Genomic DNA, 18,816 nt, shown 5'->3' on the forward strand with positions numbered 1-18,816 from the left:
AATTTCCCAGAATCAATTAAAAGGAGCAAGGATCTTATTCCTGTAACATTTTCCTAGAATTTGTTTGTTTACTCCTCAATCCATTTCTCTGTTTCCCCCCTTCCCATGGTCCTTTCTCATCTTAGTCTTGTTTCACTCCCCTAGTTTAATTACAATTACTAATTAATATCTTGTTATTGAACAGCTATGTTCTCTGGAAATATCAGAATTTATTAGTAAGAACAGAAAAATGAGGCAGGCTAGGTAGTTAGAATGTGAAATTATTCCCCAAAAGTTAGATGTGCATATTTCAGAATGGATCAGATTTTTAGTTTTTTTGTGCAGCAGATGAATGAGCTTGGATCAAAGAGGAAAATTAGAACCCTTTTTGTTTATTTAATATCAATGTAATGCATAGTTATTAATATTCATAAGGTTCAGGGAAGGATTCAACATGGCTCTTCTCTTGTTTAGCTTCAGAAATAGGGAGGTCCATGCATTGAGAGGTTGCATTCCTGTGGGGACTTATTGCTGTTCAGATTCCCAGTGACAATTACTATTTTTAAAAGAATGGCTGTTGATGTTCTATGATGTCACTTTTACCCAGAACAGGAGTCACACTAGGTGATAAGTGGTTATAACTGTGGTGATAATCAGTGCATCTCATCAGGCTGTGGACCTCTTAGTGAAAAGGTTTATCTTTTAAGATTCTGTGAGAAGAATTCATGAAACATAAATACAAGAGAGAATGCTCTGCAGGTTTGTTGGTGAATCTTCACATGAAAATTTACAGAAATTCTATGTGAAAATATTTAAGATAATACAACTGAAGAGTAGAAGTTGGAGTGGGTGACATGTGTCTTTAAAGGAACTATTGCAAGACCATATTCCCCCAATATTCTTTGAAGAGAATGGTACTTGGTACCTTACTCCATGATTTTGGTGAATATTCGAGGCGCAGGTCATCCTGAATACTACTTTAAGCATCAGAATCAAATAGCTTCCTTAGTAAGCCACACAAGAGAACTACAAAATAAATTATGGTGAATGGGTCTCGAAAAGTCTTCATTTTCTTAAGTAAAGTAATGCATACATACATACATATGTGATGCTAGGTTCTTTCATTGAGATTTTTTTAAGCCTTCCCCAGTTGGAGACGTTTTTCAGTAAGGACCCTCTTAGGTGTCTTATCATCATCCATTCCCCAGTCTACCAAAGCCGTCTCAGTTTCAAGAACATGTTGAGGTGGGTATCCTTTTAATCATGTGTGGGTATGAGTTCCGCAAGTTACACATTCTTACTTTTCCAGACGCCGCCTTCTTTCCAAAAATTCTTCTCTCTAAGATGATAATTCTGATTCATAATATAAATCTGGGCGAACTGCGGTCGTGTAAAGAGTAATCTTGGTTCTGTTAGAAAGGAATCTGCATCTAAAGTGCTTTGTAAACTAAGTAATGGGCCGTCCGTCGCTCAGATGGTTAGGACTAGATCCTATCTTTCTGAGATATGCGGGTGGTGCTAGTTCGGATCCGGCCTGGGGTGTTGACTTTTTTCATTAAGTGGTGATCACACAAAATGAAAAACTTGACCCCCCACAATGACTAGAATAGGTTAGTCACCTGTAGATAATTAGGCAAACATCACCTTCGCTGTGGATTGCCTTTAAAAAAAAAAAACTCAAAGTAACACCAGCTAGCCATAGCTATCCTTCTGCTGATCTCCCAGGATATGTCGTTTCGTACCCAGGAACAAAACTAGGGTGGGGCAAGCCATAGTCAACCTCATTTCAGCACATAAATGGGGAATGAAACCAAAATTTTAAGAAAACTATATATAATGATAGCAGTGTTTTATTAGTTATTACAATTATTTGCTTGAAAAAATTTAATTTTTATTGAATTTGCATTGTTTCACTTCTCGGGGAGGGAACAGCTACCCTCCTTTGGGTACGCCCATGTTTCCATAGTTAACCTCAGACACTAAATAGATAAAGCTGTTTACCTTTTCATTGCTGTAGTGTCCAACCTCAAAGGGACCGATTCATGGTCTTCTCTTCGATCTTCTCCAACTCTCAGATACTTTGTCTTGGTCTCAATAATAAGTAGTCCTAGTTTCTTATATGCCTCTTCTAGGGCCAAGAACAACTCTCATAATACAATCTCCGATCTGGTCGCAGTATAATAATCATTGGGGTTTCCCAAGAGCTGGGTTGTGCTTTTGAACAGGGTGCACTAAACTGGATCCTGGACAACTATGCTACTTCCTTGTAAAGTGAAAAAGGAGGGAAGCCAGTGCATCCCTCTGCCTTACCCCACAGTTCGTGTCGAAGTAATTATGTGATTATTAAAATTATCAAAATAAAGATTCTTTTCTAGAGGAAAATATCGCAACGATTCCTAATAGTGTGGTATTTCCTCCGTTCCATTAGTATGAAGAAGGTACGTAAAAACTCTCGAGTCTAGGACCGTCCAAACTTGGATTATTCACTTAAATATCCCTAAATCGAAATGTAAACATTAGCACTTTATTTTATTACAGAGGTGAGTAATTGGTATTGAACATCTCTTGAAAAGTGAATGTATTTGGTTGTCCAATATAAGGACAATATTATTTGGCTTCTCTGATTTTAGCATTAGTTAAGTTCCACTTCAACGATAAGAAAATGCTTTCTCTTAAATGACGAATTTAATTAGTATTTTTATTCTTTGGTCCACACTTGTTGTAATAAGAGTTTGGTGTATTACGGAGCATAAAAATACTAATAATAAGTAAAGTGAAAAAAAGGTTGTTTTTTTTTTCTTTTTACAAACTATAAATAAAGTACATTATGATTTAAATCTTAGGTGTTTTATGGTTCCAAATACACCAATTAACTCAGAATACTACTGTCATGAATATAAAATATTTTGAAGTATAAGTATATCACTCAAGTTTAGTGTATCATAAAATATAAGTAAAATATGGTAAAGGGTATCAAATAATTATTAAGGAAATTGAAAACATTAGAACTGAAACCCTATAACTGTGATTATGAGCGCGTACCTCTCTATACTTGTAGGTTTATTCTCGAAACATAGTAAGTTAAACTTTGTTAATAAATCTTCTTGTTAATGAAAATATTGACTCCATTCAGACACAACAATTAGACTGAGAAAGATCCAGGACTGTTTTTTTTCAACTAATCTCCCGTCTAAAGAGAAAAATAGAGGTCAAATACGACTCAGTTTAAATAATTGAGCATACTTTAACACACCACAAATATAATATAGAAAAGTAAGAGTAAGTAAACTATGTTTTTTCAGTAGAAATCATATTTTAATGATATATTAAATTAATAATGATTAAAATAGTTAAATTTCTATAACGTTCAATGATAAAAGAGAAATCAATTATTAGCTGTTGAAATTTTAAGATCTAATAATTCCCACCCCCAAGTCAAATTTTTGCTAGTATAAAAGGACATTTTAATGATAAGTAATAAAAACATTGTTCGAATATAAATAGACAATGTTTCTGCTTAATTATTTTTGTTTATTTGCCTTATCGGCAGAGTTAATGTTTTTGTTTGAAATTACGCAGTGGCTACACTGAGTCCACAATTTCAGTTTTCTATCGCTGTTTGACTGAATAGCCATTTTTTGTGTAAGATGTAGTTAAAATGTGACTTTAAATTGTTTGTTGATGTTTTTACTGACTTTTAGTGACATTAACTCTATGGAAGTTAAGAACATAGGTAATAATGATGTTTTTGAAGTCTTTAATGGTTACACCTAATTGATTCTTATGATGTTTGAACTTTCATTTTGTTATTAGTTGCATAATGTTGCTCTTGATTAATTATATTTAAATGGAAAACGTGGAATAGCTTGAAAATAACTTCAGTGATAATATTATTTACTTCAGGTCATTGATTTATGTTAACATAGTGGCTGACCTAACCTAGCCACTTGGAATGTTATTTTTCTATGTATTTCCTGATATGATTTTTAAATTTACAGAAGTTGCTCTGTGAGGAAAGAGGCCATGAGTAACGAGAATAATGGCAATGATGTACCAGAGGATGGAGGAGAAGTTCCCTCCGCTCGTATGGACTGTGAGGCACCTGGTGCTAGTGACTTAAATACTAAAGTAACTCGTGTGGAACTTACAAATGAACAGTTGAAGGAAATCTCCCTCGAAGAACTAAGAACTTGTTGGAAACGACAGGACAGTTACATTAATATGTTAGAATCTCGCAACAGCATCTACGAAGGTAGACAACTTGTGCACTTCGTAATTTATTGTGCTATCTTTATTAGACAGGTTGTAAAGGCACCTTTACTTAAGTGGGTTTTCTTCGATCTTACATTTTGATATGTATTTGGAAAAGAAACATTTCAAACCAACCTTTATGGTTTGAGAAGTGTTTTTAATTTTGGTGATTGAGTTTTATTTATTTTTTATACATGCTTTTATTTTTTTATTTTACATAGTTATAAGTATTCGTTTCTGATCCTAACTTAGCAGTGAATTGGAAGTAATGAGACATAAAATATCTGTGATATGACTATTATTGACTAATAAGTTGATAGACCATTATTTATTGTTCTGAGAAGGTACATTTTCTTCCTGGAAGTGTGTTCTGTTTATGTGTTTCTATCGGTAACATTCAATTTCTCTCTTATAAGTGATGTGGAAACATTTGAACTATTGTTTATTATATTGTGAGAGTAAATACCGAAATGAGTTTAAGTTCTGCATATCAGGTGTTTACCTACATTTATGTGGGATTATAAAATTTAATGTGAAATCTATTATTGTTATTGGATTGTCATGTACAGTTTAATGGTTTTCGAAATTCCAGTTTAAGCTTTGAAGCTCTTTTATTCCATGATTTATAATAAAGTTTTATTTTTTATAATACTAGTTGAAATTTTTTCCATGTTTGTCTTTAATAATATCACCTTCTTGTTATTCCGTGGGATATATTTCTATAAAAATTGTTTTATATCAGCTAAATGTTTTTGTGTTTATTTAATTGTATCTGATTGTAGATTTTAATGAATATAAAGTAAAAATTCCAGGTTCATATCATCTTAAGTTTTATAATGTTGTTTTTAATATTCTATGTTTTATCCAAGTTCTTAGTTTTTTAATTTTTATTCAAGTTGAAAGTTTGCTTCACTCAATGAATTAGCCAGTTCATATCTTAATTTTTCAATTATTTAAGGTAATCCCATGGATTTTAAAAGTTAAACATTTATATTGTTGATTTTGTTTTATTTTTTATTATAAGCAAATTCATGTAAGGACAATATTAGTTTGTTTTTATAAACAAAAACCCGATTAGCTGTTAATAATAATAATATTAAACAGAGGTATGCGGAATGTAGACTTATTAATAATTGAAAAATGATTCAATTCAGAATATTATTGGTTTGGAACTGATAAGTATTTAACTTCAGAATTGGTTTTATTTTTCAATATTAAATCTATAATTGTCCTTATGTCATAGTTATAGGTTTAGTGTTGTGAAGAGCTATTGCTATAGACATTAATGAAAAAGTAAAGAACTTGCCTTGTTCTGTAAAAATTACAAAATTAGATTTAGCCAACGTTGAAATTAAATATCCCCATTTTTCTATCATATATAATCAAAAATATTATCAAATTATCTATCATATATAATCAAATTATCTATCATATATATCATTTATTTTTTCAAAGCAAGAAACCACTCCCACTAGGTTTATTGAAATATAACCAGGTTTTTTCTCTTCAAAATTTTATAAGTGAATATGTGTTATTATTTTAATGCAAATACAATTGTTCTGCTTTATCCCCTCAAATTTTAAAATTATGGGTATAATTCTTGTAGAATTTTATTTATGAAGTAATATCTTGTACCAATAAATAATAATTATTAATATGATTTTTATCATCCAGATATCAGAAATAACCAACTAATTTGGGAAAGTTGTTTGTTTAATCGCCAAGAAGTGACTGGCTTCTGAGTAAAATCTGTTGAATTATAATTATAGGTGTTGCTTATTTTAATGATTTTCAGTTATAAAGTATACATTTCACTTAAAATTAGTGGTTTGATTTTGATTTCTCAAATATATAAAAAATGTCTTTTGTATAGGAATAGTCTCTAGTTTTGATTGTCATATATCTCGTTATAACTTGTAATCAAAGCTACTGTTGTGGTGGTTGGTCCTAACTCTTTCACATATTTTTCAAGATTTTTAGTCATTATTGGATTTATTTTTTATTAAGTTAACCATTAGAAAGGGATACATATTGATTGTAACTGTTCCATCTTGTCTTACAGTTTTCAGAATTTGTGTAGACATAAGAAACCAATTAATTCCAAATTATAGAAATTTAAATCTGTTGTAACCAAAGTTGATATTTGAATTTATAAAATATTTCATTTACTCAAGAATCTTCCTCCTTAACATGAAGCTGATCTGTTCAGTTTTTGGAAAAAATATATAGCTCAGTATTTATATCATATATAGCTCAGTATATATATATCATATATAGCTTAGTGTATATATATATATATATATATATATATAGCTCAGTCTGTCTTATATCCTTTATCTGGCATTGCTTCTTACCTCAGAGTTTTAACTATTTTTTATTGTCACAAAATTTACTGTTCTCTCATGGTGTCTTATTGATATTAACTATTATAAGTTGTGTTTCAAGATACATGATGTCATCTTAAAAGTCCGATAGTATGTCCATGTAATTTATTATGATATTTTTTGTGAATTATTAATGATAGGAATTGTATTTTGATTGGTAAAATTTATAGTTTTTTAAATGTATTTTTTAATTGCCTAATATATTATCTGTAAGGTATAAGTTTAGATGCCTTAAGTAAGTACAGACATTACCCTGTAAGAACTGCAGCAAATTGGTTTGGTTTTGAATTCCCACCTTTATCCTCAATTTTTTTTTTGAGGGTTTATGATAAAATAAAACTTAGCATTTCCACTCTGGTTAAAAAGTGTCAAAATGTGGATATGTGGTTGCTACAAACACTTCATTACAATGCTTTTGCCTGCTTGAAATAAAGTGGTTTTGAATTGTTTCCCATCAAAGGGAAATAGAAGTACATACATAAGCTTTGTAGACTTTATTTTAAAGTAAATATGTAATGTCGATTATGCAATATTTCTGTACAGTCTTGTAATTTTTGTTTCCTACAGTTTCATTTTTGCTGTCAGTCCCTGATTACTCCATAGTTCTTTGCATCCTTAATCAGCTTGTGTCCTTGAGAATTGTTTTGGGTGATATGGGATAGGCTATGCTCTCTCACTTCAACTGCTTCTCCAACTGCTAGTGCAATATAGCACTTCTGTCCATACTTTCTTGTAAATCCCTGCTTTTTGGTTCTCACTCAATCTGTCCATTTCAGCCTTCTAACTTTAATGATTTTTTATCATCAGTTTCATTTTGTAAATATCTTTCCATATTCTTTTTTTCTTTGGAACCCTCCTTAACTTGGTCAAATATCCGTTCTTTAATAGACCCAATGTGCATTGCACATGTTGGGACTGGCCTTGTAGGATTTTAATAGAATGGGTTTGTACTTATTCATTTGGATTAAAGAATTACCTTTTGTTACAACAGCTCATAAATCTGAGTTTTCCTGTTATATAGAGTATAATATCCTCTGCAGGATCTGTTGGGGTTGAAGAGGTTATCGTTCTTTAATAGGGTCTAGATATCCTATATGTATGCAAGGACTGTCCATGAGTTATGTTGGGTTTTATTCTATCACATGATGAATCTGCTCTGTATAGAAAAGTATCGTTTGTTAGCTGTTAAAATCCTTTCTATTGAGAAATTCTTCCTAATTTTGATTGATATATCATTTCCAAAATTAATTTTGCTGTTTCGATTTTAAGCATTAAATAAAAATTATATTTTATGTTATAGGTTTGTTTGAATGTTATTTGTTGCCTTTTATGGGTGTATCGGCTTACAAATTTTTGGATAGTTTCCATTTATCATCGATGAGGATTGCACAAAGTATAAAGCAAGGTTGAAACCATTTTGGTTTCTTTATGAAATCTTGAGGCATGGATTTATTTATTCAAGTTATATGACATTGCTTCAGAACTGATGTTTATTACAGTTTGTCATAATTTATTGTTATTTATATTAAGGAGTAAAATCTAAACTTACTGTATTTCTGTTATTCATTTGAACAGCTCAAGGAAAAAAGTAATGTAACTCCTTTCTTTGGAATTTTTATCCAACCTCCCTGTAATTTTATTGTTTTTCCCGTACTCTCTCATTAAAATCAAAATATGAAAAGGGTCCTGTTGTTTGCTTGATTATTGTCCTAAGACAGTGTGATTGGTTATGATGTGATATTTAATAGATCACAATGTTGAAAATAACTTATTTATAGCGATAGATTGTAATGTGTCGTTTTTTGGAACGGCTCATCAGTGTCTGGGCCACCTTTAGTGGCTTTGCAAGCTGCTATTCTCTACAGTGTCTCTCCACTTTCGAACTTTGAGTAGGGTTTTGCATCTTCTACAACAGTTTCCGTTCATTATGTTTGACCTCCCTATTCGTCTTGTGATGATTATCTCATCAAGGATCTTGGTATCAGCATGTCCTCTATTCTTGCCTTGTGGCTGCCATTACATTTGAACTATTTAAGAGGTACAGCTGTAAGTTATAGCGTCTTTTTTATATTTGCCTTTTCTTATCCGGCCTTGTTATAGCCCTGGTTGGCTCTGATCCATCTATTAACAAGGTTTTATCAGCTAAGCAATCAGCTAGCTAATTTTCTAATATTCTCCAAGAGGGACCCTCCTTTACTTAGGTGTCAGGATTGTGGGTAAGCCACACTTCATTCAATTTCCGGCTTAATAGTCCACAGATTGTAATGGGTTGGAAACCACAGTTGTAGAAGAACCTGCTCTTAAATTTCTTCCATAGGCTATAGTGACATCTTTCAGTAACATTGATTTTTCTTCTAATATCCTGTGAAATATCATTTTTTAAGTTAATCTCTGTTCTTAAGGAAACAAAGATGTTGATGCATTCAAACTTAAACTGACCTGCTTCAAAATAATATCTTTTTCTTCTCTCACTCCTACTCTCTTTATACTTAATCTTCTATAGATTGACAGCAAGACCTAGTTTCAGAGTTCCGTCCATCTGGATTCTCTAGTTCTACAGCTTTTTTCCTCAGTAAGATTGAAGAGCTGGCAGGTAAGGGGATCCATTATCTTTTCTCACCCCTGTGTCTATGTTAAACTACTATGAGAAGTCAGATTTGATTTTTATCGTGCACTTGAATCTTTCCATGGTCATTTTTATTAGATGGGTAATTTCTCGTGTTAATCATACCTTCCGGAGTTTGTTAGGGTAGGTCTACATTTTTATTGGCTGTTTTAAAGTTTACAGGAAGGTGATGTTTGACCACATTACACTCTTTGCACTTCTTCTGAATTAGGCTTAGTGAGAATATCTGATCTACTATTGACTTGTCCCTGTCTAAAACCTGCCTGATTATTCCTGAATTCTCCCTCTGCCTTCAGAATGAGCCATGCACTTGGAATTAGGGTTCGTCCCTCTGTCTTGTAGCCCTTCATGGAGTAGACCGATTATTGATCGGATGGATTGGATACTCTACTCTAAAAGGATCTGATCCTCTTTCTGAATATTAAGGATCGTGTTTTCCAGAATCCTTTTCCACTCTACCTAAGAAGTTCAGACAGTATTATCCATTCCGCAGGCTTTGTTATTTCTAAACTTCTTAATGACATCTTTGAGCTTATCCTCATCCATGTTCCTCAGGGTCCAACTCAGTCTACTCTGATTGATGCATTTTTTGAAAAGTCTAACCCTTCTCTTAAGAGGCATATTTCTATAGGTCAATGTAATGTCAGTGGACAAGTGGGAAATAGTTAAAAATCACGTTGCCTTGAAGTGTAACGTACTTATTGTGTGTTAAAACCTTCCAGCTATTTTTTTTGTCATAAGTAGGTATCCCTCATCAAACCATTGAGATGTAGCTGAGTTAAGTTTAAATCCTACGGTTTCTTCTCCAGTAGCTGTATTTTTGATACATCTATATTGTTCATATTCACCATCTATTAACTATCTTTGGTTTATCAGGTTGTTCATCTTTGAGTATTTCTTGATAAGCTGCAGGCTGGTTGGATTGGTGGAACTTTTCTACATCAAAGAGTCTTCTTATTGTAAAACTTTTACAGTATGACTTATTTTCTCAGAAAAATCAATATTTTTTAAAAATTATTTTAACAATTAAAACAAAAAATTAACTCCTCGTACTAGAGACATCTTGTCACAACTTTTTTTTTTTTAATGATACTTTTATAATTTTTTCTTATTTCGAGAATTCTTTATAGATATCTCTGGAATGACGCATTAATTTAAAATTTTTTTTGTATGGTATAAAGTTTTTTCCTTAGTCGCAAGGTATCAGATCTCAGGCTGCGATTTAGAGAAGTGAATAAGATGATTAATTGCAACAAAATTAAATAGCCTATCAGGCTCTTCTTAAAAAACAAAAGGCTATTTATAAACTGACCCTTTATTAAAAAGATTATAAAATTTTTTTTTCTGGCCTTTATTGAAAAATATATAATAATATTAGTATATACCTGAGTATATAAATATATATATATATATAATGGTGCCCTTCCTTTGTCATATGGCATTATAAGGGGTTGGGCTGGGTGCGCTGAGGGCGGGGGTTACAATGTTAGCCCAGAAGCCGCTGGCTGCGGGGTACAAAGAACGGGGAGGGTCGCTCCACTGTATTTTTTTTTTTTTTTTTACAATTTATATTGGATTTTATTCCCTTAAATACTCTAATTTATCCTTAACCATGAAAGTTTTAAGATTTATTCTGTGGGTCCACCACGTAATAAAATTCAACCCCAAAAACTCCTAGACTGAAGCCAAACCTGTGCTACCCCAAGGCATACATTACTGTAATAACATAGTTAACCAAATGTGTAGGCTTAACTAATCATTAGGGCACATACAGTCGGCAATAGTGTGAAACTACATTGGTAATTCTTTTTGGCTATCAATGCCTATGTATTTGTGTAAATTTGGGCAAAAAAGTCATTGTTAATTTTTTCTTTCTCATAATATATCGCAAGCTATTATATATTATTTTGAGAAAAAAACACCTCAATATGATAAAAATTTGATTTAAATAATTTTTTTAATCTCTTGTGGAAACTGGGGATTTGACTGTTCATCGGTTTCACACCGGGAATGAGATGATATTGGTTTATTTTGTCAGATAGCATGATATTATATTACAAAATGTATACTTAAAATATAATAACCAATTTTCTATGCAATAGTAGTTTCTTTTTCCTCATTAAGGTTTGTTTTTTAATTAAAATGTAGGAAGTATATCAACAGTAATTTTTCTTTAATGACTCAATTAAAAAAAAATTAAATATTCCAAACTAATAAATATAATTATTATATTAGTTTTTTGTTTTACTAATAATAATCTATATCTTATAGTTTACTAAAAGTTTTAATTTTATCAGTAGAAACTGTATTTTGTATTAAGTGGTTTGTTTTTCAAAGGCATTTAATGTAATTTTTTTTTTTTTTTATAATTAATTGAAATAAGAAGGCTATAATTAATTGCCCAGAAAGAAAAAACAGAAAATTAAATTTTTGGTATTTTTCAAGTTTATGTTATGATAATAATATTCTATAGTCTTAAAACTATCATTTCCCAGACCTATCATGAATGTTTGTAAAATATTTTAGGGAAATAAAAAAAAAATTGCGATTCATAAGAAGTTTTGGATTTGTGCTAAATAAAATTTTCATTTGTTTTCTTCAATTTTTAATTACTATTGAGAGAAAAGTACAATTTCCCTTTCAACTACTTCAGCAAATTGTATTATTTAGATACCGTTCTATCACTTAATGATGTAGGATTTATTTGAGAAAAATTTCCCTTGTTTGAGTTTTTTTTTTATAATAACAAATTAATGAACTAATAATCTTCCTAAAGGTATAAACATGAATAATGCAATTTTTTTATAAGCTCCTTGTCAATAGTCATTTTACCAGCAAATGATTCTTTATTTTTGTGTGAAGAATAATCTATTGAGATATTTTTGTCGCCTACTGACTAGGATTTTAGTTAAAATACACCTCACCATTAGAAGTCATAACTTCCTACAAATTTGATATTTTCTATTCTTTCATTTTTATTCTCCAACTGTCTTCCAGTTTAATCTATAACTTGGCCCAATAATGCAATGAAGACCCTACCAATATTTATTTTTGGTGATTTTTTAAAAAGTTTTATCCATCATTTTTTGTTTTATAATGAAAATTCAAGGCTCTATCTATATCCATTAGTGATATAGAGAAACAATTCAAGGCTCTATCTATATCCATTAGTGATGTAGAGAAACACTAGGCCTTGTATTTATTTATGGAATGAAAATTTTTGAAATAATTACATATAAGAAATAATTTTAGAAAAAAGTTGGTTCTATATTGCATTGAGGCCGTTGTAGCTGTAAGTTGAAGCGTCACCATAGCAACCTTAAGTGCTGGGATGATTTTTTCTTTTATGTTCACTCTTTTTGATGCTTGCTACTATTTAAGGCAATTCTCTTTCTACCATTTCAAATTTTAATATCTGTATTTTTATTTGCTTAGATTAGACTTGTTAAATTCATGGTGCGATTTGAGAGAGCACTCTAGATTTGAATATGCTGGTCTATGCTATGGAAGATATTAAACTTTTGATTCTTATATCTATTGTTTATTTTATTTATTTATTTTTTTTAATGAATTGAAAGTATTTTTCTACACGTTAGGTAAAAGTTTTTTATAAAAAGGAAATGTTAATGAGGATTGCTAAAGAAGTGAAGCCACCTGGGGAATTACCTTTCAGTTTGGGCATTGCACATTTGAATGTGTATTATATTTATTTATCTGGGCTCTTAAGGAAACAAAATTTATGATGTTTCTGCTGAAATAAGGAGGATAGCATCTGCTAGTTTACGCTATTATGTACCTCATTTATGGGCAAATTATGTGGCCCTAAATTACGAAAGGCTGAAGGTGCAAAAGAAGATCCGAGGAACCTGCTTGGTGTTCGAGGCTGAAAGAAAGCTGCACTCATCAAACAAATTGGCGAAAGCTGTTTGAGGAGGTCAGGACCCAGTGATAGGTTGTAGTGCAGGTTGAAATGAGATTCAGGTCTGAAAACTGGCTGATTGGTAGCATGAAGTTTCATTTATGTAAAAATCAAATCGTTAAATAGTTATGATAGTTAAAACTTTATATTATATGAACTTTGTTATGAGTAAATGATAAAATGATAATAGAAATGTATTGGTGATGAAATTGTATTTAACTTACCTTTCTTTTTTTTCTATGGTTATTAATTTATCACCATTAGTTATGTGGAAAGTATCGCTGTATAATGTATATAATTCTTTTAATATTTAAACAAAAATTGTGATTGATTGATTTTTATTATTGAATATCATTTTATTATTAACATTTAACATCTCAGTTTTAGGTTTTTTAAAACTGGTTTTATTGTTCTTATAATGTTTATTTGCCTGAGTTGGTTATTTTTACCATAGATCATGGTTAGGTTATTATGTACATTGGAACAGCACTCCGGTGTTTTCAGGCTAACAGTGGTGTGGATTCAATACCATGTGAGTTATTGTTAATGATGGATAAGCAAATTCTTTACCTTGTCAAAATTGTTAAACATGGCAATAGTAGATCCTTTTTATTTATTTTTGATGTAAAACAGTCAGTTTTTCATATATGAGACTCTTGTAATATAATTTAATTTTCAGTTCTTCAACAAGGTGTCGTATTTTTATTTAATATAGAAACAATCAAAGTGCACCTGCTTTGTAATATTTAATTATTGGTATTTGTTGGGGGGAAACTAGCCTCAGGGAGCCTCCTTGTCCTTTTTGCCAACCCCTGGTGGTTACCAGAGCTCTCACCGCATGTCAAGATTTATTTCTCGGGACTGCTGAAAAATAAATATTAATTGGCCTTGGTGGGAATCAAACCCGCAACATTCCAAAGTAATGCCTCTGAATGATCATTAGTTCTAATATGATGACAATATTACAACTAAGTTTTTACTAACAATTGTTTCTTCCTTGCATATTTGTTTTTACTGAAGTCAGAAATAAAATTGATTTATGGTGGTATATCTCTATTACAGTGTGTAGTAGAATTACCAATTTAAATTTTATAATATTGCTTCTTTTTTTCTTGGGAGAGCAAGACAGGATTATCCCTAATATTGCCATGATTCGGCTTCATGGCTGTAAAACCATTTTGAAACACATCGGCTCTGTTAAATGCGGCATTGACAATTGAGTATGAATGTTAGCTCTCATGATTCTTTGTTTAACTGTTGATGGAACCATTGTTCCTTATAATGCACTGAAGCCAAGAACCTTTTTGGGTCATAGCTGTACAGTTTTTTTGTTTGTTTTTAAGTTTTTTTATGTCAGACCATCTTTATGGTAAAGTTGTCACCATCTACAACTATGAATCAGTGAAATTGGTTTGATTCAGGGACTCGTGTGGATTTTGTTTTCTTAAGGTGATAGGCCTGGAACTGGAATCATTCAGCCTCTTGAAGATAACCAAGTGGCTTCTTGAATAAAGATTCAATTCGATATTTGTTTTACTTTTTCTTACACAATGGTTTTAAGATCATTTTGGTGTAGGAATTCATTTAGTTGGGACTGTCAGTCTCTTCTCTTCAGAGTTTTCCCGTTTGATGCTTAAAATTCTCTAGATACTTCAATTTTGATTTAGTAAGGTTTCCTTTGATGTCCTTTTAGATTACTTTATAATTCCAATTGTATTCTTTAATTATTGTAGCATTCAAAATATATTTTTAATGCTGTATTTAAGAATTACATAAAAATAATCCATGTTCTGTATTAATTTGGTCTTTAGATACATCTAGACTAACTGAACTTCATCTCAGCTGTTATTCATTCAGTCATAATGTAATTCACTCACTGCAGAATAGAATGAATTTTGATATTCCTTTAAATATTAAACTTTTAACCTTCTGTGTGACTTCTTGCCTCTAAACTAGACTGTTTGGTACAGTCTAAACTTAATTATGTTGCATATCAAAAAAGACTTGGTTAAAAATTACTGTAATTCTTGTAATCGTTTGTGAAACCTAAAAAAAAAAATAATAATAAATCATCTTATAAGATTTTTTTTTTGTTTCTTTTTTATGTTTGTTTATTAAAATTTTAATTTAGTTGAAAAAATTGCAAAATTTTTTATTTATTTTGATTATTTGGATGGACAGAAATTGTAGTGTAAGTCTGAAAATGGCCAAAATAGCTAAATATTTATACACATTTCACCAACAATAAACAGTTATACTTTTGCTGCCATCCCTAGATTTTACCTTTAATTTATTCTGAAAAACAAATGTTTTGAAGAAAGAACCATGCCACTTTCTTTATCATAATCTAGAACCATGCCAATTTCTTTAAAATAATCTAGAATATGTACAACACTTCCTTTTTTTTAGAAAATTATGAAATAGAATTATTAAAAAAAAAAAAAAAAGATTGGGAAAAAATTGCCTTAATTACCATTCTCCCTTATTATTAAGCGTGAAATTCCAAAACCAGCTAAGTTCATTTTCTAGTTTTTATATAAATATTTTTTTCGTTTAACAGTTCTTGTGCGTGATTATGATGAGGTGAAAGGATTACCTCCAACACCTGTTTAATCTCATCTGGTAAAACTGATTTTGGAACAAATTCTTTTATCTCATGATAACCAAGTAACTGAACTGTTAAAAAATAAAAATTGAAAAATGGACTTATTTTGAAATCGCCTATAATATCGAGAATAATAGCAAATGTAAGTTTTTCCCCTTCTATTTGATATATGTGTATACTGTTTGTTGATATAATAAACTTATTGCATATTTTAATTTTTTTTCCTATAATTATATTTTACAATGTATTATTATACAATATATTATTTTACAAAATATTTTAATTTTTTTTTTCTATAATTAAATTCCTATACAGTCCCATAGTAAGAATGTTAAGATTCATTTCTCGAGATTACTCTGAAAAAATATTGGTTCACCCAGGTTGGAATCGAGCAAACAAAATTCTGAACCTGGTACACTGGAACCCTTGCTCCAATGTTCTCAGCCACAACATTCTCGATTTTTTAATATTTTATAGCACTTCCACCTTAAATGATTGTATTTGTTTTGTTTTTTTGAGGAATCAATGCAATATTCACTTGGTTAACAATTTCATTATACAGTAGAGCATTGATTATCTGAACTCGTTTTGTAGAAAAGATATAAGGAGGGGGTCGACATTGCCATCCCTAGAAAATAAGTTTGAAGAGTTGAAGAGTATTTTCTCTAAAATTAGATTTTAGAACTCTGATGCCAATACTATTACCAATCCATACTAATACTATTTTATACTGCAGAACAAAATAATTTTTTTATTATAAAAATAAAACATGGTAATTGTTCGGTATTTTCATTTTTTAAGTGCATTTTGATTATCTGGACCACCCCTGGCGACATTAGTTGAGATAATCAACACTGTACTGTATATGTAAATTGCAAGGATCTGTGGACTGTCTGTACCGAACATGCCGTTGTCTGAATCCACATGTTAAGTAACCATTGCTTCTCACTGTTTTTAAATATGAGATTCTGAGAAAATATTTATGGGAGACAAGATCTGCAAGTTTCCATTTTCCATATTTTTTCAGGATTAAATTTTAGGAACACTTATTTATTCTAAATATTCTTAATCTGTTAAGATAATTTAAAGTTTTTAATCCAGTCCCATAGACCATTATCTGTATTTTAACCTACTGAAAATTGATTATCCTAAAGAAGCTCTTTAATGAACTAAACAATAATTTTCATGTAAATTGGTGAATTGTGTTTCAGAAGAATGTACAAATTTAAAGGATGCTGAAGAAAAATTAAGAAATCAGGTTGCTGAACTGTCTTTCCGAGAGAGGGTGTTGATGAGGAGGCTTGCTGCAAAGGAGCAAGATATGCAAGAGTTTGCTGTAAGTTTTTATTTTTTAAATAACTAGTTACAAGATACTCCATTTATATAACTATTATAAGGCCTCTCTTTACTTACGAAGTTACGCTTAGGGGCTCCACTAATCCTTACGATCCAAAATGTTTCATATAATCCTTAATGTTCCTTACTTTATCAAGGCATCCATCATGACCTCAATGTTCCATATGTTGCCAATTGTTCCATGATAAACTTGCCAACGACCCAAACCCAGTAGTTTTTAACCTGGCTTCTTCATTACCTGATAATCCTCCTAGGTATTTGAAAAAAAAAAAAAGGCCTGATATTTTATCCTCTGTAAATGTTATTGAAATTCTACCAATGGGTAGATTCTCCACATGTCTGTACTATGCCATTGTAATAAAACTCACATCTCATTTATTTATTGTGTATATTTAACACAGTTGTAAATATATATTAAAAAAAAATGAAAATGGTTGCTGTGAATTCTCATTTATGTTGTGAAACATTAGTAATACATGCTTCATATGACAACTTAAGAACAGTACGCATCCTCTGAGTTTAATAGTTGTTAAAATCTTATAAAATCAATTTTTGTCTTATTTTTTAGAACTCAATATCCTTTATAGGTCAATGTGCTGTGATGGATCTTTCTCTTAGATGAACATTAAGAGGCCCTTGCTCTTGAATTGAATTAATGTTTTTTTTTTTAGCGAATCTATTACTTAAAAAATAATTTCTGTATAGAACTGGATATTTCTGTTATTACAGCATACGTTTTTCTTTTTTTCTGTTAAAATATGTTCTCTGTAATTAAAAACAGAGAATTGAATTTTTGAACTCAGTTCACTTTATAGAAGAGTATATATATTTTTTTGTTAAATTTGTTCATCGTAAGGAAATCAATCAAACAATTGATTAATCATCATTTATGTTCATTTCAGGGTCAGCTTTCTGAATTAAAAGTTAGCCAAGTGCCAGGAAATGGTGCATTAAGGAATACTCTCTTAGATCCCGCTGTTAATCTACTTCTGCAGAGGTTGAGGCAAGAGCTTTCAGAAACAAGAACTCGCCTTGATGATACTCAAAATGAACTCTCTGCTTGGAAATTTACTCCTGACAGGTATGTTAATGACCAAAAATTAATTGATATAGAAGTGTTTATTTAAACTTGATTAATTTTCATTTGACATAATTTTAAATGATAAATTATAGTTAAGAGGTTTGCCATGGGTGATTTATTTTCCATTTGTCGCGTGTGAAATTGCATTGATGGCTATTATTAAATTGAGGAGGTGCAAGGAGGGTCCTTTTACTGTATCTCTGATTTGTTATACTGACATTCAAACATTTTATCACATCCTAGCAGTGATTTTTCACTTTTTTTCTTCAGAAGTGTTGTCTTGTCGATAGTCAAATATTCTGAAGAAACAGTTCATAGAACAAATTGTTTGATAAGATATAAAATGTTCATCAAAAGTACCTCAAATATGAAATTTGGCATATGGGCCCTTTTTGCATCTACCTCCTTAATTCTCTATTACCTTGAATAACACTTTTATTCAATTTTTTTTCAGTAATACTGGAAAACGTCTGATGGCTAAGTGCCGGTTGCTGTATCAAGAAAACGAAGAACTTGGAGCTATGGTATCAAAAGGTCGTTTAGCCAAACTTGAAGGCGATCTTGCTTTACAAAAGAGTTTCAGCGAAGAGGTTAAGAAATCTCAGTCAGGTAATA

At 30.9% G+C, this 18,816-nt stretch overlaps 1 protein-coding gene across 2 annotated transcripts in view; it reads left to right on the forward strand.

Annotated features, from left to right (window-relative positions):
- Window positions 1-3,554: 3,554 nt before the first annotated feature.
- Window positions 3,555-18,816, forward strand: part of fl(2)d (female lethal d) — an 18,732-nt gene continuing 3,470 nt past the window's right edge. The window contains exons 1-5 of one of the 2 annotated variants that reach the window (XM_014417660.2): window positions 3,555-3,712; window positions 3,978-4,231; window positions 16,976-17,100; window positions 18,023-18,201; window positions 18,656-18,810. In XM_014417660.2, the coding sequence (XP_014273146.1) occupies window positions 4,003-4,231; window positions 16,976-17,100; window positions 18,023-18,201; window positions 18,656-18,810 (688 nt within the window). In that variant the 5' untranslated portion in view covers window positions 3,555-3,712; window positions 3,978-4,002. The remainder of the gene's footprint in view (window positions 3,713-3,977; window positions 4,232-16,975; window positions 17,101-18,022; window positions 18,202-18,655; window positions 18,811-18,816) is intronic. The other variant, XM_024361897.2, reaches the window with a different exon arrangement.

This window comes from Halyomorpha halys, unplaced genomic scaffold (assembly GCF_000696795.3).
Source record: "Halyomorpha halys isolate HHAL.00 unplaced genomic scaffold, Hhal_1.1 Scaffold164.1, whole genome shotgun sequence".
NCBI lineage: Eukaryota > Metazoa > Arthropoda > Insecta > Hemiptera > Pentatomidae > Halyomorpha > Halyomorpha halys.